This window comes from Scleropages formosus, chromosome 1 (assembly GCF_900964775.1).
Source record: "Scleropages formosus chromosome 1, fSclFor1.1, whole genome shotgun sequence".
Taxonomy (NCBI): Eukaryota; Metazoa; Chordata; class Actinopteri; order Osteoglossiformes; family Osteoglossidae; genus Scleropages; species Scleropages formosus.
In genome coordinates, this window is record NC_041806.1 from 38,205,754 (window position 1) to 38,221,119 (window position 15,366).

General features: G+C 41.7%; 1 protein-coding gene across 1 annotated transcript; it reads left to right on the forward strand.

Annotated features, from left to right (window-relative positions):
- Positions 1-3,959: 3,959 nt before the first annotated feature.
- pou3f2a (POU class 3 homeobox 2a) lies at positions 3,960-5,319 on the forward strand. Its single transcript, XM_018743634.2, has one exon. The coding sequence runs from the start codon at positions 4,028-4,030 to the stop codon at positions 5,165-5,167; it is 1,140 nt and encodes a 379-aa protein (XP_018599150.1). The 5' UTR covers positions 3,960-4,027; the 3' UTR covers positions 5,168-5,319.
- The last annotated feature ends 10,047 nt before the right edge of the window (positions 5,320-15,366 follow it).

Here is a 15,366-nt window from a genome sequence, read left to right on the forward strand (position 1 = left end):
GCTCCTGAACCAGAAAGTACGTCTGACTGTATGCGGAAGGCGGCTGGCCCTCTGAATGAATTACCACAGACCTTGCTGTCCAAATAACAAGGCTCACATCATTTATGCATTATTAAGCCATGTAATTAAACGACCCAGAGTTTGCATATTACACTGTTAAGATAATGTGGTTTGCTTCTTTTCCTACACGACTGTTTAAGCCTCTGCGGCGATTTGGTAATTCTTCAAATTACAAGCTAATTGCCACAAATGTTCTTTTGATTGGGGAGATTCCACAAAGCAATGTTTGGGCCATTACTATGTCGTAACAAATCTCTTTCAACTTTTTTGTTTACTTTAATGAAGACTCACAGTTATGTTTAGCAAAAAAAGGCATATTTATAGAATAACTATATTTTTACAACAGTCGTAATTTGTTTTCTGTAAAAACTTGTTGGCTGCATCCTTAGTGATACATTCGTAATGCGCCATATATTATCATAAATAATGTGTCTGTAGTCACTGTTATGAAGCAGTTGTACTTTATGCTTTGATATTTAATGCTTGAGAGCTATGTCTCGACAATGTAAACACGTACCTCCAGTGTAGGAAATCCAGAAAAGAGCTTACTTTAACCTACCTTCTCAAGTTTCTATTAAGTCAGACTGTAGATGGACCCTGCAAAAGTTTTTTTTTTTTTTTCCCCTGTATCCCATAATGCCCTCTGCTTATGGCTTTGTCCTGTGCCTGAAGTTGTTGTAAATGGCCCTTTTAAAATAAAGAGTGGACGAAAGCTGCTGTGACATGCCCTCTGTTGTTTCCTTTTCTCTTCTCTATAGCAACCGGCAACGACCCGACAAAAATGTCCCTTCTGTGGACGATGTCGCATCCCTGAGAGCCACATGGAGACCTGCAGCTGTGGCCTCTGTGACAGACACATCCCAAAGACCGCAGCCACCCCCTCCTAGCAATAAATTTGTTAAAAAACAAATCAATGTACAGCCGAAATAAACTTATTATATATAATAAATGATTGTGTAAAGAAAACTTTTTTATTCAGAATTAACTGTTTTAATTTATTACATTTACATCAACATTTATATTTACAAATTATCCTAAACATATCTGAATTCCATAATTTGGAAAAGTTTCATAAAAATGGAATAAAAGGAAATTACTGCAATTTATTTAAAAGAATCTGTTTCATTTAAAATATTGTTGTGTATAACACTTTTTGAAGTACATTTAAACTACCCCACATTTGACTTTGTCAAAAAACTCTGTGAATGTACGCTGGGCCCGAATCCATTATGCAGTCTTTAGCTGGAGCAAACCCTTCTGGAAAAAAAATCAATAACAAATTCTAGGCTGCATTAACTTCTCTTCTATCTTGAAAACCTTCTCTGTTGTGCTCGTTTGACAAAAAAAATTAGAAGATTGCGTAGAGCCTGAATTGTATTAGAAAACCTCCATGTTTTTCCCTAAAACTGTCAAGTTTAACCGGGCTTTTTGCTATGGATTATTTAAGTTAAACAAACATCAGCTGTTTCATTTGGATTATACATTATTGGCTAATGCGGTTACCTTAAATCTGTTATCAGTGCAATTTAGATACTGTGAAAAAAATGCTATGGAAGATATAATCAACAGTATGAAACAATATGACCCATCACTTATCACCAGTGTCTCGGTAATATCATATAAATGGTGTATTTGACCTCAAAACCTGCAGGTTTAAAGTACTGTAATCTGCAAAGAATGCACAGAAAATAGTGTGAAAGAAAATATGCACGACTGCTGTTTTAAAAGAATTAGTTTTTTTAAGAACCTTGATCACAGTATAACACTGCCAAAAACATTTTACCAATTCAGTTTTAAGCCATCAGGGCAATCCTGCTAATGTAAAGTGAACACAGCTTTAGGAATGAGAACTCAAAGACTTTGCAATGGATTTACACCTCAGCTGGCAAATACCAACTCGTCAAACAAAAGCAAGAGCATCTCAAGCAGACTTCTTAACAACTGCAACACAACAGTGTCACATAGTTACTATGACCACGTTCTTTTTAGCTGGTGTAGTAAGCATTAATAGCTGGTCCATAATTTGTGCAAAGTAAGTCTAGGGTATTTAAAAACTAAGAATGTCAACGTTCATCACTGCTCAAGGCCCTCTGCCTGACAGTTCGCTTTCCTACACGAAATACTCTGAGAACAAAATATAAGAACATGCATACACATAAGTGATTTCTCAGCTGATTTTGGTATTCGTGCACACTTTGTCCATTTTATGACACAAACATGCTGCAGAGAGAAGCAAACACGTGATATTTTCCACCTGACATGTCTCAACAGCTGGATATGTAAACATTACAGCTTAGTGATCTTAACTCCGAGGCATCTGACCGCATGCATAATACAGTTACACAGCTTTACGGGAACTTGCCAAGGGTCTCACAAAGGAATTATTGAATTGTTGTAAAACACAGGGTATCTATTCAAATAAAATGAGGCAAGCTGTGTGAGTAGACTTATTACACCTACAAAGGACAGCTTTAGGAAAATGCTTGTCCTACCGAATACATTGACGCTGAGCCTCAAGGCAACATATACAAATGACATAAACTGGCTTTCTCTTTGCTTTAAGACGATGTCCCATATCAGTAAAGCCAAAGATGATTTCAGTGGAAAAAAAATCAATGCTTTTACACACAAAGCACTTGCTCACTGATAATGTGAATTTAACTTATTTTGAAGCTAGGAACATGTACAAAAGAGAGAGTGCTGTCACTTAAACCTAAAAGTATACATTCTCCGTGCAGTTCAAGATGTTTGCCTATAGCCGATAAATGTCTGTGGTAAAGTCCATCCCCTCCCCCTGGCAATGACATCATCTCTAATCTGGTCTGGGGCTGTGGAGAGCATGTTTTTACCTCCGATGACAGCAGTAGCAAGGTGTCCAGCTAACAATGCATTACATACATGAAATAATAGGGAGTCCTGGTTCAATAAATGGAAGGAATCACCATTGAAAGGTACTTCTGAACTCTGCGCAGATGAAAACACTAAAAAAACTACAGACATTAAAATTCAATATCCTATAAATTAGTAAAATCTATAAATGTATAATAATCTATGAATTCTATAAGGTATAAATTAGTAAAATCTTTGGAGGTCACATGTAGAAATGCAAGTTTAGATCAAAATACTGCATTTGAGTGTGGAAACTGCAATAAAGGAGTCTGGTATTTTCCTTCTGAAGTTCTGAGGAACCTGTCGCTGTGGTCCACTTGTTTCACCGGGTTAACGGCTGATCATGTGTTTCATTCTTTTGTGCGGCACGTCCAATTTATGCATCAGATTCCATACTTATCTGGGGAAATCAGCTCACACACTTGACGTATAAACTATTAACCCTTTACAAGCCACGGTACCTGCTCGTCAACGATTAGATTCCGTGTTTCGAAATTCATAAAAACTGGAAAATAATAATCGCGCTCTGTCATGGTATACTCGTGCATCCAAAATGCTTTCAGCCTGGTATTATATCCTTATACTGCACATAGAAATTCGTCATTAACTCTTTTTTTCCCGCCCTGCACTGCTCTCGTTCGTCGGCATATAAACTTTTCCATTACTTCGGAACGGAGGCGTTTCAGTTCACAGCGACCGCGTCTGGGGGTATTCAGTTCCCAGAGGAAGGACATCCTCAGCACGCTTCTCGGACCCCTTCTGGCCTCTCCTGTTGAAGGGGATGAAGCGCAAGTCTCTGTACTCTCGGAGAACGCTGAGGTGTCCAATCAGGGGCTTCCGTGCTATGGGTGACTGCATATATTAACCGTTTCTAGCCAATAAGAAGCGGAGCGAGGCGGAACTCAGGTGCGCGGCGCCGCGTCCTCTTGGCTGCGAGCCTGGGAAACGCCTGTGGCAAAAAAAAAAAAGAAAAAAAATTAAAAAAAAAAAAAAATAAAATAAATAAATAAATAAATAAAAAGTAACTGTCAAATGCGCGCCTCATTTAATAAGAGCAATCAGTCCGGCTCCGGGAGTCATGGCGACCACAGCGTCCAATCATTACAATATCCTCACATCCAGCTCGTCCATCGCGCACTCGGAGCCCGGGAGCATGCAGCAGGCGACCGCGTACAGGGACGCGCAGAGCCTGTTGCAGAGCGACTACGCGGTGCACGGCAACGGTCACCCGCTCAGCCACGCGCACCAGTGGATAAGCGCGCTGTCACACGGGGACGCGGCGCCGTGGTCCTCCAGCCCACTGAGCGAGCAGGACGTAAAGCCCGCGGTGCAGAGCGCCAGAGACGAGCTGCACGGCTCGAGCGGACTGCAGCATCAGTCGCGCCTGTCTCATCCCGTGCACCAGCCGCATGGGAACCATCATGACGCAAGGGCATGGAGAACGAGCACGACGGCTCACACGCCCAGCATGGCCACCACGAACGCGCAGACCCTCGTCTACTCTCAGCCCGGATTTAGCGTGAACGGCCTGATCCCGGCCAGCGGACAGGGGATGCACCATCACGCCCTCCGGGACGCCCACGAAGACCACCACAGCCCGCACCTGAGCGACCACGGCCACCAGCCCTCGCAGCAGCACCAGCAGCAGCAGCAGCAGAGCCACCACGACCACTCGGACGAGGACACGCCGACCTCGGACGACCTGGAGCAGTTCGCCAAGCAGTTCAAGCAGAGGCGCATCAAGCTGGGCTTCACGCAGGCGGACGTGGGGCTGGCCTTGGGGACCCTCTATGGGAATGTGTTCTCTCAGACCACCATCTGCAGGTTCGAGGCTCTGCAGCTCAGCTTTAAAAACATGTGCAAACTCAAGCCTTTGTTGAACAAGTGGTTGGAGGAGGCGGACTCCACCTCCGGGAGCCCCACGAGCCTGGACAAGATCGCAGCGCAGGGCAGGAAGAGGAAAAAGCGGACCTCCATAGAGGTAAGCGTGAAAGGGGCTCTGGAGAGCCATTTCCTCAAGTGCCCCAAGCCGGGGGCGTCGGAGATTACTTCGCTGGCGGACAGTCTTCAGCTGGAGAAGGAGGTTGTCAGGGTTTGGTTTTGTAACAGGCGGCAGAAGGAGAAACGCATGACGCCGCCCGGAGGAGCGCTCCCTGGAAGCGAGGATGTGTTTGGGGACACACCGCCACATGGTGGGGTCCAGACCCCGGTGCCGTGAACAAACACCCACACACACACATACACACACACACACACACACACACACACACACGCAGACACAGAGAGAAAGACCCGCAGAGAAACACAAGACGCACCACTCGGCGCTGATTGTCTCGTTTCGTCTCTGCTGCGCCAAGCGGCGGACTTCCCGGTGCCACATCAGATGTTGTGATCGTGTGTGTCCAAGAAAAAGGAGGGGGGGGGGGTGCGGGTGGGAGTGGGGGGTGCACGGGTTTTTAGCGGGAGGAGAACACGAATAACACCGGAGCCCGAAGAGGAGCACTTTGCGGGAACACCTCAGAGAAGACGTGACCTGCGCATCACTGTGACACAATGCGGGTTTCGGCGCTTTCTTTTTTTTTTTTTTTTTTTTCTTTTTTTTGGCCACTGGCTCACCAGCCCTGTGCTCCGGCCTGCCTGTCGGGGTTTTGCCTCATTTCATTTCTGCTGCATTCTCGAAGATGCTCGTGGTAGCCCGCGGTAGGCCTGCGAGTGCGGGAATGGGAGGTGTGCGCGGCGTAAAGGACGGCAGCGTCCCGCGCGTAAACGCCATCTTAACGCTTCTCAGAAATGTGCGACTGAGGTTGAGCATCCAGGGTTTGGACTGACTGCACCTGCCAGTCATCTCTTCCCGCTTTTTTATTATTATTATTATTATTATTATTATTATTATTCATCTAACCTCAAAGCTTTATCTGTAGAGTCATCTCAGTATTTTTGAAACTGTTCAGGTATGTCAAAGGTACCCTGCCTATTTTTCGAACACCCCCCTGCACCGTGCGGCCACACAAACTAAGCGTACCCACAACGAGCTCCGTGGCACGCGCCAGCACTTCCCGCGGCGGGTCGCGGCGCGCCTCGCGGCTCGTGTCTCGTGGCTCGTGGCGACGGGATCCTGGCAGCCGGTTCCCTCAGAGAAACCCAAAATCTCCCTGGCGCAGCGTGGCCCATAATTGGAAGCAGTCCTGTAAATATTGTATATTGAATATTCCCAAACAAATTTGGTGGCTTCGTTTTCTTCCCACTGGGGCACTTTTTCCTTTTAACATGTTTTTACAATACTTAAGACGTATTTTAGTCATGACTATTTTTTATCCAAAAACGTTTGGCATCATTTTTTTTGTATTACGTTTAAATTCATTATATTTTTATTTACTTTGAGCCTATATTATGCTTGCTACGTGTATCTCAATACATTTTGCCGCTGCTGTTGTGATTTAGCACATTGTTTTTTTTTTTTTTTCTTTGTTTCACCTAGACACACAAAACGGGGTCGAAATTAATGGCCTGTTGACGACATTGATATTTAATTTCTGACTGTAAAGCAAAGTCAGAAATGAAAAAAAAAAAAAAAGATTCCGAGGGAAAGTTTATGGAGGGAAACCGCAGAAAGATTGCAGAGAATGTCCCAACACAACAATGACTATAGACTCACATAGAAGGGCGTTGTAGCCTGTTCTGTTATTTGAATAATGTGTACATTTAATACAATTCCTTTAATAAAGGAAAGTGACTCTCAAATACATTTATTTGGGTTCAAATCAGTTAAACACAATTTTAACTTGTATGGAAACCTGGCGTACTATTATTATTATTAATATTATTATTATTATTATTATTGACTGTCTTTTACAAAACCAAAATATCATGAATATTTTCATGCTGTGTAACACACGTTTTTGTTGTTTTTTTTAATAATAATGTATTTTATTTAAATTAGCTTTGACAAACCAGGGGATTTTTTTTTCTTTTTTTTGCGGGAATGTACTGTCAACGGTAGGAATGTAGAGGGTTAAGGAAAGTGGTAAATCATATATGCTGTTTTCCCAGTCTTGGATTTTTATGGCAGTCTTTTTACATGTACGCAGATCAATTTTTTTTAGTTCTGTTACGGGTTGTGTAAATGCCAGGACATATGCCAGGACATAAATATAAACCCACTTTTCACTGTGGCAAGAGTTCCTCGTTGGTTTTAGTGAATTTATTCATCCATAATTTAATTACCATTAAAAAACTGTGATGTATTATTATTATTAATTATTATTATTTCATTTTCTTTATAATGCTTCTCTGTCTGGTAAATGTCTTGTATTTAGACTTTAGACACGGATGGATGATCCACAGTCGCAGAGATCGTGGTGGGTTTCTGTTAAAATATTATTACATACACAAAAGGAGAGTTGCACAATTTTTAAAAAGAATCTCTTCTCATTAAAAGGCTTTCCTTTTATTTAACCACACCGATTAAATGATTTTTTTTTTCCCTCCCGGGCTTTAGTTGAAGGTTCTGGTGAGGTGTTCTTGGTTGTGGACCATTTGAGATGAACCCTGTGCAATATGACCAAGAATTTCATCAAATGACTGAATGAATGTGACAATATTAATGCTGTGGTTTGCTAAAGTATTTGTAATAATGTAAATAGGAATAATGTAATAACAAGCTTTGCCTTCAAATTATTTTTAATAATACAGTTTTGATTTTTCTGGATGGAATTTAATGACCGTGCGACTGGGTTTGGAATGAATTTGAATTCATATTTTCCTAGATAATGTCGCTCTCACTGTTCCTTTGAAACTGGTTCACCCCCGTAGGTAAAACACGGTGCGACTGATCTGAATAGACAATAGGAAAAGGCAGTTTTAACGTTTCGCTGGTTCCGATGAAGATCGGGTTTAGACTGCAGCTTCCACTCGGGAACGGAGCCGTGGATCGACGGGCCCTTCGAGTGACCCGTTCCGCTGCCTTTCAAGGACAGGAGCCGCCAGAGCAATAAAGCGAAGCTTCTCCGAGAATAGATTTCTGAACAAATGTAAATGAATAAATGAATACATGAATAAATGAATAAATGTGAATGTAAGATCCACCCTGGGAGCGCGCTTCGTGTTTCAGTGAGAGACCTACAGAGGTCTGTCCGAAGGGAACCGCAGCAGCGCAAAAAAGCCTCTGGAGGGCAAATCTCAGCGTTTCACTGCGTTTCCCCTCTAGGGCTTGCGCGCAGAAGCACGCTGCTCACAAACGGGTGCCGTCCACGGCCACTGCACAAAACGAGTCAATATTTCCACAGTGAGCACACAGCGAGTGAGAAAGGAGCCTTGAACTATATGAGCTGTGAGGGAAACGACACTCCTTTACTGTACCGTAGGCCTGCGTACAGTGCATTTGGTGCTGGATGAAAGAGTGAACCAGAAAATGTGGCCTGTTCGGGGTGAGACAGTGCAGGCGTGAACTCGGGTAACTTTTAATAGCACTAAATTCATTTTACCAATAGGCAGATCCGCAAGAGTGATGCCCGGTTTTTGTTGGCAAATTCTCTTTACACGACGTTTGTAGACCTAAGTAAAGGGCAATTTAAGTGAATATTATAAAGGACTACAGCTGCCTGTCGGGGGGTTTTGTGATATTTACTTTTATTTTTTTTTTTCCAGTGAAGCTGACACTCAGAGCCACTGTAGGATGAAGGAGCAGCAGTTTAATGCATGTTAACAAATGTAGGCAGACAAGGAGAAACGCATAGACTCGGGTGAGAATAAAATCTATCCTAATGCACGCAGTAATAATTCATAGCGCATTCAGGCGGCACCTTGCATTTCAATACATTTGAATAACCTGAATGAAAGTGAACTCTTGGAAACACATAAAAGCACGACTGCACTCTAGTATATATTATACTTAAGGCCACTTTGCTTCGTGTTTGGAACCGAGAACGAAATACAAAACTGACACGTAAAACAGCAGTGCGACGTTGAGCGAACTGTAAAATGCGTACAGAGTCAGACCACGGTAAAAAGCTCTAAGAGTCTGAATTCTTGTTTACACTTACTTTAGCCTATGGAGAGTATTGCACCATCTTTTAGTTTTAGGAGAAATATCATCGCATAGCCCGTGGCTATAGGGCGCCTTTTTTGTACCGAAATAAACGACATTTATTTTGGTTTGACAGGACGGGAGTTCCTCATCACTGTCCGACAGAATACAGATTTACTTCTGAACTGTGCCCCTTTCTGTACCATTACCAAAATATGGCATGTTCTCTCTAGATGGTATCGATTGCCTTATTATTTCTTATGAGACTGATTACATTTAAAAAAGAGACCATTCAAAAGAGACCATTATATTCAATATCGACAGAGGCCGAATATTATAAGGGAAGTTGTTTTTGAGAAAAATAATAAATTCATTTTACAAATCCCAGTACACGAGCTTTCCACGTACTTTCTATCATGAGAGATGCAGCTTTAACTAAATATTCAGCCATATTAATAAGTATTCCGTCTTTATAATTAATCTCATTTGTGTCTCTCTGTGACTGATGTGCGCGGGACAAGTTTCTTCACTGTCAGTATGTGTTGTAGGCCGCCCTGGAGAACATTTACTTTATCAACTGTATATTGCACAAACAGTTTGCGTCATTTACAAAAGCAATACTGTTTACACTACAGATTAACACGCAGTTAACTAACTGAAATGACCGATCTTGTCTAAGGAATCAGATGCGCTACCTTTGCAAACAATTACAAAAAAAAAATTGCGAAATCAGTAGACTAAACAGGCATCTACATCACCAGAACCAACATAATAATTAAGTGTAGCTTAAATATTGTGCGCAATTATGTAAACTTACAATTTATTATTTGTCTACTTTTTAACCCTAACAAAATTACGTTTGACAGTGGAAAGTACTGAAGCTGCAGCAGAAACAGAAAACGTGAAATAGTGAATAAATATCAAATACGATAATCATAAAGTGTTGGGGTTCAATTTAGCTTCGTTTTATTTTATTTGTAGCTTTTCCTGTTCTGAAGTTGTAATTCATGGTGACAAAGACGATTTCAAACGCGCGTTCCCCCCCCTCCCCCGTAAATAGTCCCTGAAACACCACGGTGGTCACGGCTACGCGCGTTCACGCGACGCGTTAATAGCGAGCAACCGGAAGAGTTGATGAGCGCGCGCAGCGCGCGGCCGGCGCACGCCTGTCATCCGCGCAACCGCGCACCTCCCGCGAGACAAACGCTGTCTCATCAAACAGGAAAAATAGTGAGGAAAAAAAAAAAAAAAAAGGTTCCTGCGCATCATTTGTTTACACGCGGACGCAGACGATATTTTGGAAGAATAATGGCTAGTTGTTTTATTTCGGAGGGTCCCGGTTCCCCTTCAGTGTGACACTGGGCGCACCAGCCTTTGAAACGAGAGCGCTGCACTACTCTAGCGCCACCTAGCGGCCGCCCAAAACGTTACCTTAACTTGTCTATTTTTTTTTCTTCTTTCTTGAATTCTCTAATGGGTCCGTTTGCTGTGCTATGGCGTGGCGTCCCGTCCAGGGTTCACTTTGCCTCGCGCCCTATGATTGTGGGAAAGGCTCCGGACCACCGCAACCCTCACTTAGGACAAATGGTTAAAAACAATAGATGAATGCATTCCTCTTAGTCTAACTGCTCCCTGGTCATTCTTAAAGTTTAAAGTGTAACATTTCACATGGTAGCTGACAATAATTCACACACGCGTGTCATTGCAAAGGTGAAACACTGAATGAAAAGTTTAAGATATTTCTATAGCATTTTTTTTTTTTCATGAGAGGAGGAGATGTGTCTTGGTGTAACACCTGTCCAGACTTCAGTGGTTCACTATGAAAAAAGGCCGAGTTGCATGTGAGAGGTTCATGTCTGCTGTTTGAAGTGTCATCCGTGGTTGGATCAGAAGAATCGAGCTCCTTCGATCGCTCTTTCAGGTGACAGGATCTTACTGGGCTTAATGGCCTCTTTTTTCCCAGCACGCTCCAGAAACTGCAGAAGCAATGGAATAAAGCAAGCAGAGGTAAGAAATAAAAATGATTTGTCACCTTATTGCCAACACTGTAATGGTTATTGACTGACACTGAAATGATAAACATGTGAAACAGATGAGTGTATACTTACCTAATTTTCACCCAAAATACACATGGGTCTCTTCACATTTGGATTGTCTATCCATCATGTATAAACTGCAGAAGTAATTTGCAGGAAAAAAAAAAAAAAAGATTGTGCAGTACACCTAATAAATCATTAAATGTTTCTGTTTCTTGAAAAAAGCGTTTTGAAGAAAAGATGATTAAATTTACCGTATCCTACAAGGTTACCACAATCACCATTATCATTGAATTTATGCACTTTTTTTTTTTTTTAAAAAAAAAAAAAACAAGACAAAACTTTAAAATGGTTCCTGGTAAAGTTTCAAAGCAATTTCAGGCCCTTCGAATGAAGTTTCTGAAGTTCTGAGACATCTGGAGCATCAGAAACACCTAAGACATAGGTGACGATACGTTCAGTGATGGCCTTTCAGTGATTATAGGTGAGATTTTTTTCTTTTTCCTGCTCAGTGTATGTGAGCAACATTAACAGACACTGACTGTCTTTGCAAGCAGTAGGGCAGCGGAGAATGTGATTTTTACATTCATGCATTTACTTGCGCGTATTATGAATACTCGTGAATGAGTTACTCTATTTTGATACACGTAACAGATCATGTCTGTCTCAGTACTGTTTTGCATTTACATTTATTCATTTAGCTGATGCTTTTCTCCAAAGCGACATACAATGTTAAGGTACCTACAGGTTTTGACCCTTTTATACAGCTGGGTAACTATATTAGTCTTTTTTACAGTAGTCTGCAGTACTCGCTTCCAGGAACTGAGTCCATCTCAATGAAATGTGTGAACAGCACAGATGTAATTCTGCATTTTATATCATTGTTTGCAAGTCTCACTAAGGAACCAGCAGACTAATTAAACAGCGAACAACAAACAACATCAAAGTCCAGGCCTCTCCAGCTGTTAATGAGTTGTTGTTGATTATACCTTTAGCTGAATTGGTTGAAATAACACGTTGCCAGTTTTTAAATTGCGTTGTTTTATTTAATTGAGCATAATTTATTTTCAGAAACAAGATTTAACCCACAGGGATGTTGCTACTCAACAGAATTGTTATCTGTGTGTGTGTGTGTGTGTGTGTGTGTGTGTGTGTGTGTTTAGCGTGGGACAGGATGCTGTGGAGTGCACGCATGTACGCATTAATTAATGCAATGTGGTTTCAGAAGAGAGCAGTACGCTGTGTTTTTTTCAATGAAATAATTTGGTTAGATCCTCTGCTCCAGCGTGCTGTGCGGTTTTGCACCATCGTGCAAAATTAACCAATGACTTGTTCGTCAGTACAATTCAAGGGGTCACAAGTACTATTGCTGTTATTGCTGGCATCCCCAATACCTGGCAAATCGCTACACCATTGTTGACGAGTTATATTTCAAATTACTGTTCTAGCTGAACAACACTTTACAGCGTGAGACCCCCCACAATGCATTGTATTGTGGACACAAGAATACCATTGCTGGTATGAAAAAAAAACAGAACTAAGTACATATTTAAAAAGGAAAAATATAACAACAGTCAGAAATGGAACTTCGCTGCAAGCCCAGATTTTGGAGGCGGAACATGAGGTCAGTGTGTCAACTGACCGGGGAGCTGGGGGCTATGAAGTGCAGTACTTTATCTGCAAGTCAACTGGTTATTAAAGAGCAGTGTTACTGGCTGTCAGGTGTTATTGCCGCTGCCAGATTCCCAGATACCTGATATAACTGATATGTGTGAGTCGACCTTCCTCCTTAGCAAAACACTTTTGATTTTAAGTGCCTGATATAAGATTCAATAAGAGCTAAGTGCCGCGGCCTCCCTTGGTGGGTTATTAGCAATTTCAATTAAGGTTTATAGTTGCCACTTTTTTTTTTCTCTAAAACTGCTTTGCATTTAATTCACTGATAGCTTCTTAAAATTCGGTTAATGTTAAAACAAATGAGTGCAACTCACTCCGGTCTAAACCAATAACAGTTATTTAAGCATTTATTTGAACATTTATTTAATTAGGCTATAATTACTTGAAGTACTCTGGCATTAAGAGAAATGTTTATTGAAAGGATTGCGTTGATGTTAGGTTATATTACTATGACAGAACGGATACTAAGCAGCAGGGTTAGAAGGAAATAACATCAGTCTCGTGTTGCCGGTGACTAGCTGCTGAGATGCTTGGGATTTTTTATTTGTCACTGGCGCTAGCTGCTTCAACTTTAAAGACGCAGTTTAACAATATGAAGAATTCATATTTCATTTAAACAGGATAAAACCAACAAGGTAATGCAAGTATGGCAATGCTAGCAATATGTCAAGTGGGAGCCAAAGGAATTGGTTCTGCAGTTGACAAAAAAGGACATGTAAGAAACAAAGAGAAATTCCAGTGGGGAAAAAGGATGAGGAGCAGGCAGCTTAAGGCAAATCTTCTTTCACAAGACTAGACCATAAGTGTCAAAACTATAAACACACAGCATTTACTCTACTCTAATCTGCATATCAAATCTAATGAAAAATACAGTAACAGCATCACACTTACTGTCCAGTTACACAGAATGAATTCTTTTCCCAGCATGAGCATCACCCTGCATCCATTCTCTGCAATGCTACATTTTACTTTATTGTGTAATTATTTTAATTTTTGTCTTCTAAGATTCTCCTGGAGCCTGACTGCCTTTTTATGAGTGGTCAGGGAATAATTTTCATTTGTTCCCACCTTAGCAAATTAGATTTTCTATTTTTCAATTCCCACACCTATACAGCGCTTTGTAACAATGGTTTGTTTAAAAAAAAAAAAAAAAAAAATTGTTATACCGAATGAAATGGCTGATTGATGTACAACATGACCAGTACACTAATTATGAGAACTAAGACACGCTGATTAACACAAGTGAAGCTGCAGTAACGTCTATCATTACGGACTACTGCAAGACACTTAAAATGGACCTGACTAACATCATCTTAAATACATTTTAACACAAAGCATTTTATCCAGAAGCTTAGAAACCAACAATATTTAGAAGAGCGCAACTGGGATTAATTATTCAGGTTAATGGAAAGAAATTGACCGATGTCTCATCACATTTTAATGCTGATGTTTAATGAACTAATGTTGTTTAAGGTCATGCATGGCAGTTGCTCCGGAAAACAAGATGGTTAGCGGTACATTGATGCTAACGGTAATATCAACAATCTTTCAGATTCTGTGGTTAGTCTTAATTGACCAAAAATTGGTCTGGTGGCATGTAACGGGGAATGTTCAGTTTAATTCACTTTCATATAGCTCTCTGTCTAAAAAGTTAGAATATTTCTCTTAAAATAGTGTACATGCCATACATAAACAGCACATTGTGTTGTTGAGAGGGAGCATATCATTATGGTGCAGAGACTCTCTCCCAACACACTCGCGAACATGGTCACCCCATCATTTCCCCCAGAAGTGCCCCCAATGGTTGTACACCTACACTCTACATTTTTCCCATAATGCAACTATTTACACCAAACACATCTTCCTGCCTAAACACAGTAATGCAGGTCATTACATTATTATCATCATCATCATCAGATTTCAGGAAAGTCTTATTCGTTTGAAATTTTTGTATGAAAAGCTTTTCTCACTTCAGTGTAACAGTGCGAGGTAATCAAAGGCGTTCAGCAATATTTCCACATACAGTGGGTCATCGATTTCTAAACTTTCAAATAACAAAGCATTATTTATTTTTTCATCAAGGGGGCTGGCATTCTGTAAGCTTACTCCTCATTTTTAAAAGCATTTGTGGTTGTTCTAATTGGTTCCGGAGGTACTCCTGATCTGGTTTTTGAGAATTTCTCACAGTCTTTCTGTCGTGGTTGAGGTCAAGGTGCTCAGCCAGTTCATCTGTGCCCAGAGCATGTGGAGCGCAGGTGAGATGAGGAGAACGTGACATACGCTCAGGGTCACACCCTGTCTCCACATGCTCCCCTTAACAAGAGGAAGCATGTAAACCAGAGGCCCCGGCAGCTCGGCAACACAATGTGAGCACTGTGTGTCCTGAGCTGGTATCCCAACCATCCCTGCGACCACAGCGAACCACAGAAAGCCTACACCACTGCAACAGGCTGCGAGTGCCCAAAGCGCCCCGCTGAGGGGAGGCCCGGCGTAGATCACAGGGAACAGCGAAATATGCGGGAGATGAAACTTTTGACAGAGTTCTGACAGGCCTGAGCAGGAACAACTATGCGCCACAAGAGCCTCGCTGGCTCACAACAAAGCTGTCACCAGGGACGGTTCCAAGAATCCCTAATCTGACGCAGGTCCCGTCCGTGACTTGGACCGGTACGAACTGCT

What these genes read in the sequence shown, in the direction of transcription:
- pou3f2a (XM_018743634.2), top strand. Translation starts at nt 4,028, where the DNA reads ATGGCGACCACAGCGTCCAATCATTACAATATCCTCACATCCAGCTCG.